This window comes from Pimephales promelas, chromosome 12 (assembly GCF_988280905.1).
Source record: "Pimephales promelas chromosome 12, fPimPro1.hap1.1, whole genome shotgun sequence".
Classification (NCBI taxonomy): Eukaryota; Metazoa; Chordata; class Actinopteri; order Cypriniformes; family Leuciscidae; genus Pimephales; species Pimephales promelas.
Genome location: NC_142780.1, coordinates 16,955,831 through 16,968,078, shown reverse-complemented (window position 1 = coordinate 16,968,078; position 12,248 = coordinate 16,955,831). Strand labels below are relative to the sequence as shown.

General features: G+C 36.2%; 1 protein-coding gene across 1 annotated transcript in view; it reads right to left on the bottom strand.

Moving 5' to 3' along the window:
* The window catches only part of sntb1 (syntrophin, basic 1), a 64,281-nt gene extending 56,007 nt beyond the window's left edge, over window positions 1–8,274 (bottom strand). Inside the window, exon 1 of the mRNA XM_089117572.1 lies at window positions 7,671–8,274. Within this exon, the coding sequence (XP_088973698.1) occupies window positions 7,671–8,175 (505 nt within the window). The 5' untranslated portion in view covers window positions 8,176–8,274. The remainder of the gene's footprint in view (window positions 1–7,670) is intronic.
* Between the last annotated feature and the right edge of the window lie 3,974 nt (window positions 8,275–12,248).

The window sequence follows — 12,248 nt, the reverse complement described above, 5'->3', positions numbered from 1 at the left end:
CACTGATAAGATTAAGAACAAAACAAAGCAAGATAACAACCAACATAATCCATATACTCCATAATCCATATATCCATATATCTAAATGCGGAGACACAGTGAGAAGTTCAGAATGGTACTGCCAAAGTCTTACGTGTAACTGTGTACTTCACGGTCAAGGATTCTTCGGTCAGCTCTTGCATAAAACATTACAACTCAGAACTTTAGAGTCCACCACACAGCAGGTGGAACTCTATTCACAGGGCTAAAAGCTCCTGTGGTCCTTTATCCTCAAGGACAAGTTAAGAGACTAGCTACAAACACAAACTTATGAAAAGACTTTCTATGTTCTACAAAGGCAAAGGGATAACTTTGTGCTAAAACAGTTAGTTATATTTTTGCTTATTTACTTAATCATGTCACTTCAGTGCCAGACAAAAGATGTTATGCAAATCTTCTTGACGTTTTGTGAAATTTGAAGTTTTTTTCTTCCCTGTGCGGGGTAGTTTTTGTGTTACCCAGCCGTTGGGGTAGTGGCTGGGTCAATCACACTGATAGTAGAAGCAATACACAACTCCACACCCTCCCATAGATTCCTTATTCACGTGCACCATCTTTGAATGGTCAGCATATCATCGTGATGGGAAGTTTGGGTCATCATTTGGGTCCTCTTTGAGTCTCCTTCAGCAAAATAAACGAATCTTTTTTCCAAGTCATTTTGTTCACTTCAGCAAAATATAATTAAAATGAGACATGTTAATAGCCAAATTCTCCAACACATCAACTTGCAAACTCTCGAAGAAGAGTTTAATTATCGAAGAAATGGGATAACCTTTCACAGAGAACAGTATATATTGTGGTTATTGCTATGGTACTTTTTAATAGGGATGAACTAAAATGAAAATTCTAGTCCAAAACTGAAATTTTAGCTTTTTCATTGGAAATGGATAACAGAGAATCGCTGGTTATTGAACTAAAATGTTAGCCTTAGCCTAAATTATTATTTCTAAAATTCTGTATTCAGAACCATATTAATCCCAAATAAAATACATATCCTGGAAACACATGGTTGTGTAGTGTATTTTACAAAATTCTGCTGGATTTACTGGTGAGTTCAAATAATAACCCATGTACGAGGTAAAAATAAGGTAGTATTACTGTACAAATGAACTACCATAAATCAACCCATTATGCTGATTTAAATGAACAAACCGTGCTAGAATAACCCATGGCTGGGTTTGTTCATATTTGACCCATAAGTGGGTTGCAAAACAACTCAAATTTGGCAACTTTTGACCCCACATTGACTTTAAAGGCAATAGGCTTCCAAGCAAAATGGAAATTATGAAAATTAGCAATGAGAAATCTATGTTTTATTGAAGAACGATCCATGACAGATGGAACATTCACACCTGGGAGTAGACAATAATTGCTCTCATTATGATGTGCACTCAAAAGAGAATGTTAAAAGTGCAACAGCTGAGAACACAACAATGAGAATTTAAATAGGAACCTCAGTTGCATGACCACAGTAAGCACCACTGAAAAGTCAAAAATCTGTCCATAAATTCAAATAGGTTTTTATTCACTTACTCAATTTCAAAACCTGGTAAACGCAGTTACGCCACTGTGAATGAAGCATGAATAATTTGCTGTCAGGGTGAAGCCAAACTCCATTAGAGCTGGGCAATTTCTTTTAACAATGTTCAACAATATTCAATACATCCAATACCGTTCAAAAGTTCACACATCAGTTATGAAAAATTAAAGCTGAAGCATGTTCGCTTTATACTATGAGGTTCATTATCGTGTTATGCAGCACATTTGAGCTTCTGCAAAAAACAGTGAGGTTAGCAAAACAAGTTTATGATCGCTGATCAATGTTTATATGCATAAAAAGCTAAATTCAAACTGTTCATCATATAAAGCAATCGTGTCTCTTCAGAAACTTTGGCCTAAACAGCTCAATTCATGTGGATTAGTTTTACAATCTCTTTATGAACTTTTTGAAGAGCTAAAGTGGTAGTTGCATAGCCGTCTAAATCTCAGATGTTATTAAAAATATCTTCCTTTGTGTTCTGATTCCAAAGATAGACAAATTTCTTACGGGTTGTGTGGGACGACAAGAGGAGGGTAAATGAGGACAGAAATTGTCTTTTCGGTTGAACTAATGTTTTTGAAAGACGTCGCTTATGCTCACCGAGGCCGCATTTATTTGATCACAAAAACAGCATTATTGTGAAATATTATAATCATTTTAAATAACTGTTTTCTATTTGAATATATTTTAAAAATGTAATTTATTTTTGTGAGGGAAAGGCTGAATTTTCAGCATCCATTACTGCAGTTTTCAGTGTCATATGATCCTTCAGAGATGATTCTAATACGATGATTTGGTGATTAAAGTTGACATGAATCAGAAGTTTTGATAGTCTTTTCTTCCCTATTGTGATATATATCCAAGTAAAATTGCAAAAAAATGGATGGATGGATCACTTGCTGCAGGTTTTGGTTTGCTATTGCTATGAAGTCATATGAGTGACAGGTTGTCCCGCCTTCATGCCAGAGCAAAATGTCATGTCATTTCATGTCATGTCATGAAAGGAGAGAGGAGAGGAGGGACAAATGTCTGATTAACGATAACGAGGGCACGTTATTAAAAATAATAATGATGAGCACGGATAAATCTTTTATTATAAATACTGCCATAGTCCATAAAAAAATATTTTTCCATTTTGATTTTATGTTGACTTTAAGAAACATTTCTTATCATTAACAATAAAACTTAACCAAAACGGTAAGATATTTGTATATTTGTTTGAACAGCAGTGAACAGCATGTCAATATGTAAAATGTTTCAACCTAATAATAAACAGAGCAATTCCAAGTGGGTCCTCACACCATCGGTGCTCATGCCCCAATAACCATTAACCATTAAGTCATTTAATTTTTTATTTATATTCTATACAAATACCCAACAACATACCAATAAACAGCAATATTCACTATACATATATAAAAAAATACATGAAGAGACTTCTTGAGCAAATGTGAATCATAGTTTTGAATCGAATCACTGAAACTGGTTATGTTGGTTACTGTTACAACACCAGCAAAATCATTGCAATTACATTGCATAACATGATCACATAGCAAGTTGGTTGTTCAGAAGAGAACAGCTGGGCTCGAATAGCAATTTTAAACCTAAATGTCTTTTTCTCCAGGTGGTTTGTGCATTTAAAACATGAGATCAATGTTACATGAAACCAGTTATTCTAGTTTCGTGGCCGCAGTTCAAATATCTAGTTTACCATGTGGAGTTGACTTTATTTGAGAATACACATTCCTTTGTCTCCTGACCTTTGTTGAAGGGAATGTTGGGAATTAAAGCGAATTGAAAGAACTGGCCAAGTTGCGTTACAAACATCAGGTTGGATCAAGGAAATGATATTGCTGTGGATGATTAAAACTCGCATTTTCCTTAACCATTAACTAACTGGGCAACAATACTGAAGTAAACAACAGAACGACAGAGCTTGCATGTACCGCAGATGTGTTGTCCCTGCTCCCAGTATACTGGATGCTTTGAGGATGAGGTCATGTGACTTGTGAGAGTGGTCTTCACTACATGTTTCCCTCCCTCTGTAATAGATACTGTATAGTCCTCATTCCAATCCCCGTCTCATTCTCTCTCGCTTTATCATTTATTTACAATTCTGAATCAGTGAGTGAATGAGAAAGAACAGAAAGCATAAGGTGGCACATTCCAGGAACTATTTATTTGTACCTGTGGCTTATGCATCTTAGTTAAGATTAAACTACGCAGTTTGCAGAGTCATTCTGTCACACTTTGTACTAGTAATATCGAGAATGTGCTTCTTTGACTTCCAGAGTGTTTCCTTTTCCCTATTTCTGAGTTTACTTCTACAGAGAGTCTTCGCTTATGACTATAATTTAGGGAACAGTGATTCTAGTTTAAAGCATATTGAATAATACAGATACTAAATCCCATTTTTGTAGAACACTCATCTGAACACTTTTGAGTGCTTTTTATCTAGGTTTTAAAAATGTGATTCTTTGTTCAAAGAGAAAGAAAAATGCCCTTTTTTACTTCAACTGGCAAATTGCTAATTTGATGCATGATGTTTTTATGCATACACTCTAAAAAATGCTGGGTTGTTTTAACCCAATTTTGGGTCAAATATGGACAAACCCAAAATTCTGGGTTAAAAATGTTATGTAAAAATTTAACCCAACGGCTGGGTTAGTCCATATTTGACCCAAAGTTGGGTTAAAACAACCCAGCATTTTTTAGAGTGTAGTGATTTAAAAAAAGACAAAAAAGTAATTTTTACTTAAGTCATAACTAGAGAATTGGGTTTTTTTTTTTTGTGTAGCTATCAACTTGTCAAACGCCTTGAGACTTTACTTATTTTTTTTGTATCAGACCTTGACTTCAAATTGACTAGTCTGTAATTTTGCCAAAGACATTGACTTGTCCCCCAGACAAATGTGTTTCTCAAGAATATAGACGAAAAATGTGAAAGGGCATCAGGAAATATGTTAAAAGACTACAGTGTTGATTGATAGAGTGGTGACAAAGTAAAATTCACGTTTGGTGTAGTAAATCTGTAAGAGTAAAAGGATGTGCAGATATTTCTGGCAAGTAACATCAAATTTAATTATTCAAAGAAGCCAAATCCCAAGGACAGGACAAAGGAATCATGGGCCTTCATTTGACATGCAAAACTCACTCGCTTGTGCAAATAGCCAGCTTTATGGACAACTGGTTGATATTTTAGATGATCTGTTCACTGTAATAGTCTTGCTACTGTACTACTACTGTACAATCCAAACTACTGTACTCAATTGACCTATGAATATGGTAAAACTAGTTATATATATATATATTTTTTTTTAATCAGAATTTGTGATGATACCATGAGGGCTCCACAGGAACCAAAAAAAAGTCTTTATATCAGATGTGATAAAGCTTTAATGTAATAGTTAAATTTAATTACTGTATCATTTATGCACCCTCCTGTTGTTCTTTCTTTCACGGAATACTAAAGATGTTACCTAGATGGGTGACTTGAGGGTTGTCAAGCAAGTCAATACTATAGAGCGCTATAAATTCCAAGTCTTTTGAAGTTGTATGATAGGTTTGTGTTTTGAACAGGACAAAATTGTATTTATTATTCTCTGAAAAACCTGGCATTTGCCATAGCTCTCAAATCTTATTCATGCTATTTGAATGCATGTACATATTCAAATGTGGTGCACCAGGATTGGTTATGAGACACATGAGAGCCAATGAAGTTTAAAAGGATAGTTCACTCTGAAAATGAAAACTCTGTCTCAACCTCAAGTTGTACTTGTATGAGTTTCTTTTTTGAAAGACCAAAACAGTTGTTGGCCCCTATTGCCTTACATAGTATGAAAAAAAAAAGTACTATGGAAGTCAATGGGCAGCAGAAACTGTTTGGTTGAGAAAATTCTTCAAAATATCTTCTTTTGTGCTCTACAGAACAAAGAAACTCATACAAGTTTAGAACAACTTAAGGGTGAGTAAATGATGACAAGTGAACTATCCCATTAATTTTCATTAACATCAAACCCGGCATTACACGACTTGATGTGTACTTACTCTCACCCTCTGAGATAAAGCCAACACAACACTTTGGCGAATTTGTATAAATTCATAATACCTCAATTGTCCATTTTCATACAATTTGCTTACGCCCAACTGAGGGTTAGTTTAGGTGTGGACCTTCAAGCCTAGTTTTTTTCTTAAAACCAAACATTTATGAATTCATTTGAAATCCCCAATTCATAAAATGGTTACATTTTGTCATGAGATCGGGTTGGAAAAAATAGCGTCAAGCAATACTCTGCTAAACTTCCATGGAGGACACAGAGTCATATAATACTGGAATAATATGAAGGAGAGTAAAAATGACTGTCCAATACCATTTTATCCAAACGTGGACATCTGCCCATCAGTGACTAAACCACAGCACAGTCTGACATGACCGCCGAAGGCAGATCAATTCTGAAGAATGAGGATATGACAAAAAAAGTTTAGCACATCTGTGTTCACTTAGTCACAAAGACGTCAGGTGGGGAGCTGCAAAGTCACTGAACAAGCCTGGCCAAATATAGATGTGTAATCTTGGTATCAGTTGCATAAATCAGCTTGAAAGAAACTAATTTAAATGTTGAATTTCCAAAGTAATCTGGCAAAGTTACTTTCTGTCATGCAAGCCTGTCAAACTTTTATGGCGATTCAACAGGGAAAATGCAAAAATCAAAACATTCTTCTCCATGGCTGATTGGCTGAATGCCCAGTTTAACTGATTTACAGAAAATGACTAATCTGACCCTCAGGTCAGTGTACAGGAAAATCTTTGAATATCATAAAAAAAATTCAGCACAGTGCTGGTATGGGGTTAAAGTCTTGTGTAGCAGTCTAGCAGTGAACTGCTAACACGACCGATAGAGTAAGAGCATTTGCATTCTCCCATCATACCACTAACGATATACTCTGTGACCGAGATTTTAAGATGTACACGTCACAAATACAGAATAGTATACGCATTACAACAGGATGTATTCTTACAATGGCATCTTTTACAGGATAAATACAATACATTTGCCTGAATTGGTGCACTTACTGTAAATTGTCCTTTATTTTGATCTCAATAACTATTAATATTTTGTAATGCGCAGAGATATGCATTTCCCTGGCCGCAATATGCTAGGAATTTAGCTCTTAATTTGAATAAATTAAACGAGTTTGCATATTTTGTACATTGTTTGAAATGGTACATCCTTTTTCCACTGTATTTCCTGTACCAGGTATTTTCAGTCTAGCTGCTGTTGCTCACGCCACATCTAACCACATTTTCTATGATCCTCAGAAAATCAATGAAAGTTATAAACGTCGTTCTGAAATCTGTGCTATGCTTTTGATGCAGTCACAAGGGAATTTAATAGCTTTGTCACACTTAAGGGTGCTTTCATCCTCAGCGTACAACACTGGAGGGAACAGCAAACATGTCCATGACTCCAGCAATGACTCAGACAGCAACATAGTGTCGGCCCAGATCCGGGACACATCTGGTATGCGTTGAATTCACACGTGCCAGATGTGGCAAGGATCTGGGCCGACACTATGGTGCTGTCTGGGGACCGTACGTGTAAGCCAAGGACGTGTTTGCGGTAGCCTACAGTCAGTTTTGCTTAAAAAGCACACACAACTTAATCCAATGTGACCTGCTGGTCTGATAGGCTAACTGGTGTCTGAGATGGTATTTGGTTTAGCAGGGTAACTTGTTGGGTGATAAAAAATGTACACCAGTCAAGCATGTGAGATGGTTTTGGAGAGCTATGTGCACAGACCAGCTTAACCTGGTTTACAATGCCATAGAAGAACAATTTTACATTCTTCTGTCTGTGGACAATTTGAAGTGTTGAAGAACAAGTTGAAGAACAATCCAAAGAATCCTTTTCTACTAAAAAATAACCTTGAATGTTCCATGGATGTTTAGGTTCTTCTTATAGTACCTTAATGCAAATACAATGTGTACAGTGCATGTTGTCAATTCTTCAGTTCTGTGTCTCAACTGATCAACCTAAACTCAACAGCCCCACTGAAAGGTTTTCCAGCGTTTCTCCAGTCCTGTCCTTACCTTCCAGCATAACTTCTCTGCCTGCTTTCTTCAGCACCTGTACCGCCTCGTCGTGCGTGGCGTCCCGCAGATTGATCCCGTTCACGGACAGTATCGCGTCCCCCACATAGAGCGCTTGAGTCTGATCCGCAGCCAGACCCTTGAATATCTTACTAATAAGAATAGGCATCTTGTTTTCCTTCCCGCCTTTGATGCTTATCCCTAATCCACCGACCTCCTGCTTGATAACTTTGACACATCTTTTACGGTTCGCAATCGCTTCGGGAACTTGTGAGTCCGTGAAAGGAGTCCATACTGCGGCTTTGGGACTGTTCGTGGGGTCCGGCTGGTCGTAGGAGCCGTTGGTGGTGATGCCGTTGAGGTTAACGCTGGTGTCTGTCGCGGGATCCTCGCAGCTGAGCGTCAGTGACTCGTCGCTTAAACTCGCCAGCACCGCGTGCCATCGCTCCCGTACTAGCACTTCCAAACATGCACTTTTCTGCACTCTGTTACCACAAACCGCCATCTTTGAAGCATTCTTAAAATGCCATGTGATTTCATAGACACGCACAGGACTTTACCCCCGATCAGGGAAAAAGTTGTGATTCAGGTTGTTGAATAGTTTCAGCCCCTCATAGGCTCCGCAAGCATATCCTATTTGGGTGGAGCAAATGTCCGAGATGTCCTGTGTAGCCATGCTGAACCCTCGCTCTAGCAGCGAGGAAATGTTTGGATTGAAGTCTGTGTGATTCATCGAAGTAACGTTACTGTACACACGTTTTACCTTTAAATGTGTTTAACACTTACTCCTCTAATGAAAGATGGCCATTTAAATCGTTCAATCGGTTATATTTCGTTATGACATTGGTTATTGCGTTCTTTTCATGTTTGAAATTGGCAGTTTTTGATTCATACGATGTCTTTCGAGGGATTTTTAAAAGGAATGCATAGCTGTGGGAAATATTCTAGGACAGGTGACGTTCCGTCAAACGAAACGTGTTCTTGCGATTACATGAGGGCGATTTCTGTTCACGAGCGTTTGTTTACCTCGTGAAAACACGCAGCCGCTTACAATTGTAATCAGACTTTTGTGGTTTAAATATTGAAACTCTAAATATCATAATGGTAGGCCTATTTTCATTTACGAAGAACATTTTCTTTTAAAACCGCAATAACCATCCATAGTTACGTCTTATGGAACATTGATTTCCGCTGATGCGATTCACACTAATTGCAAACATTGCAAACGTTTTGAATGAAACTGAAAGTTGTTTTGCAAATTCGTTGATGTTGTCTTTAAATGTACGTAATGGAACAAGCTTATTTGTGATTATTATCTACAAGCAAGGTGACAAATACGGATATGTGTGTAAACAATACGTTGCTTGCAGTGAAAGGTAGTCCACCAGACTACCACAGTCTAAAAAACACAGAGTTTTTAGTGCCATCTCGTGTTTATTATTGGTTACTGCACTTATATGAAGAGAAATTATGTATTGTAACAAACAAAAACAATTTTTTTTTACAATATCACTTTGTGGAATTTTTTGTGTATTCATTAAATTACCAGATTCCACTATATTTTTTATCCTTACTCTCTTTGCATTTCATTAACTTATTGATATTCTCTTATTTTGTTGGCTTTACGCTCTTGTATGTGAAGATTTTCCACAAGTCTTGTTTACTACTGTATATGTCCACAAGTCTTATTTACTACTGTGAAATGTAGGTACATAACACACATAACAAAACAACAATAACTACATAAAACATAACAAAAAAAAACAATAACTGACAAAGCCATGGGGTCATTGTTTGAGTAAGCACTTGTTGAATTTTGTTTGATTAAAAAAAATGATGATAATAATAATGAACTAAGTTCAGAAAAAAAATAAATAGACTAAATTAAGCCCTCAAAATAGCCACATTCTGTAGGCATATAGCAGATTATTCACAAAACTGATGTTGATATGAAAATCTCCATTAGTTTCACTTCCACTCCACTCTTACTTTCAGAAGCTGACTTTGAAGCAAACACTTCAAAAATAGCAATCAAACATGATTAGAATTAACCAAACTGTATCTAAAGTTACTGAGAACAACAATAGTGTTGCTGTGATTTAAAGGTGCCCTAAACATTGTTTCATGTCACTCTGGTATTGATTAAGATTAAATAAAGGATTAAGAGTACTTGCATGAAATTTATTAGTTAACCTCACTACAACTTGCAGGAATTTGTGCCTGCAATTTACAAGGGCTGCTGTACCCAAGGGAATGTTTTCCCTCATTTCTTCCTTTCTAAATTGTGCAAGTGCTTTTTGTCGGTCCCTCACGATTGTGAAACAGCAGGGAGGCACATGCTGCTCATTAGAGTTGAAAAAAAAGTCCATGTTGAAACGTCAATGATCTCTGTATAGTGAGAAGAGAATGACTCAAGGGTGAAAGACAGATTCTGCGATGCACTTTTAATACTTCCTCACCACCATTCTCTCTATGTGTGGTTTAGTTAAAAGATGATTTAGCCTACAAAATAAATCATCAGTGACGTGAAAATTATTCAGTATTTTGTCAAAATTTTTGTTTGAGGTTTTAAACAGGGTCAAGACGGTTTTATAGCCTTTAAAAATGTAAGTGATAAATAAGACAAGTTTAATATGTTGATGTACTTTCCCTATGATCCTTAAAGTCGACATGAAACGGGTGTTGCAATAGATTTATTGACATTTCCGAAGACTTGTCATTTCAATATGAATCCACATGATCTGTAATTTTGAAAAATGTTAACCCTAGAGAAAAATGCGAAAAATGTTACCCCTAGAGTAACCTTTTAATTTTGCCCTTGAAATTTAGCTACCCTCCTTTACCAATTAAATATTCGTGGTTACTGAAACATGACATATTTATATACTTAGAAGAAGAAATAATTAGTATACTAATTATACTAAAAGCTATATTAAGTCCAACCTTTTGTTTTTATTTATCTGCCTGACTGTCAATGTACATTGTTGGCACCGATATTATAATATCTCTCTATAATATAATATAATATAATATAATATCTATCATGCATCATGGGAACATCAGAGTGGATGATCAAGCTGTAATGCAATAAAAGTGGACTAAGAAATTAAGTCGTAAGTCAGGGTGATCTATTAGAAATATTTTGGACCTTCCAGAATTGTGCTGTCACATTCTTTGCTGGAAAACTGTACACAGATAAATTGCCAAGGAATTCTAAACTTCATTAAATTCAGCAGAATCTAAGAATAACTGTATAAGGAATAGGTCAGCAAAATGTAGTGTTTTAGGCATTTATATGCACAATTCATCATATCAACTGACAGGTCATTTGTAGCACACCTTTAAACAAACAATGCCTACAAACTTGCAAACTGCCATGGTCTGAAACAAAAATCTCATTCCTCAACGCATTCTCATCCCAAGACGTCATTTAACTGACAAATTTGACCATGCTTCAACATCCGACGCTTTAGGCACCCTTTAGCATCAGTTACATGACGCGATCCTAGGGCGTCATCTAACTGACGCTTTACCTTCAGTCATAAAAACGGAATTTAGTCCTACACCTCTGAAGGTGGAAAGGTGGGATCTTATGAATCTTATGCTTTTAAAGCTACAGTAGCTTGTTAGCCTCTTGCAATTAGAAATTGCCTGCCCTCCAACACTTGTTTATATGTGAAGCTAAATGCCAAATGTGTTTGATTTCAAATACAGCTCAAACGTAATCATATGGAGACATAGTTTATAGCCCCATTAAATGAAAGCAGCATATTTGGGGAATGTGGTGGTCTTAATATGCAGCACAATATGTGCCAGAAGTGTGATCATTAAAATAACACATCTAAGAAGCCTGTATTGTTTTTGAAGCCAGTTATGGATTTTATATGTTAAGGCTAATTGTCCGCTCTCCACCCTTTAAGATCCTGACCACAGAACTTACATTACAAGGAATCAACCAAATTTTACCTTGATCATAACAATTGACAAAATATGGAAATGTGGAGCAACAGAACACCTTATATAAGGCAATTAGAGCAATAACTGGAAACTCTCGGGGGGGAATTAATTGTATTATGAATAAAACATCAGTTAAACCATTTTTTTTTTTTTTTTACAATTCAGTCAACTAATGACAAAACATGTTCACCTGCCTGGCTATAAAATAGAGTTTATAGAGAATAAAAACAGCAACCTCTTTAATATAATGCTGCCGTTAGAACAAAAGGACATATATTTTCACACTGTTTACAGCATTACATCTCAAAATGTGTTACGATTCAGTTCTCTGATATGCTTACAGTATTATGAACCTATAAAGTTAGATTAAAAAAAAAAAGAATCATGCAGAACCAGGAGTGAAAGGCTTGTTGGCATTGCCATGGCAACACAATGGCATAGAGCACTTATGAATTGCTTATTTTAAAATGCTGTGAAAGGATTATATGTTACATAAATGGAAAACCATGACACCAAATACTTTGAGGCTGACAGCAGGACAGAAGAACTGTTCACAGTTTCAATGCAAAATCCCATGTGTATACTTTTCCATTGTGTTTAGCTAATAGACTATTAATTTGC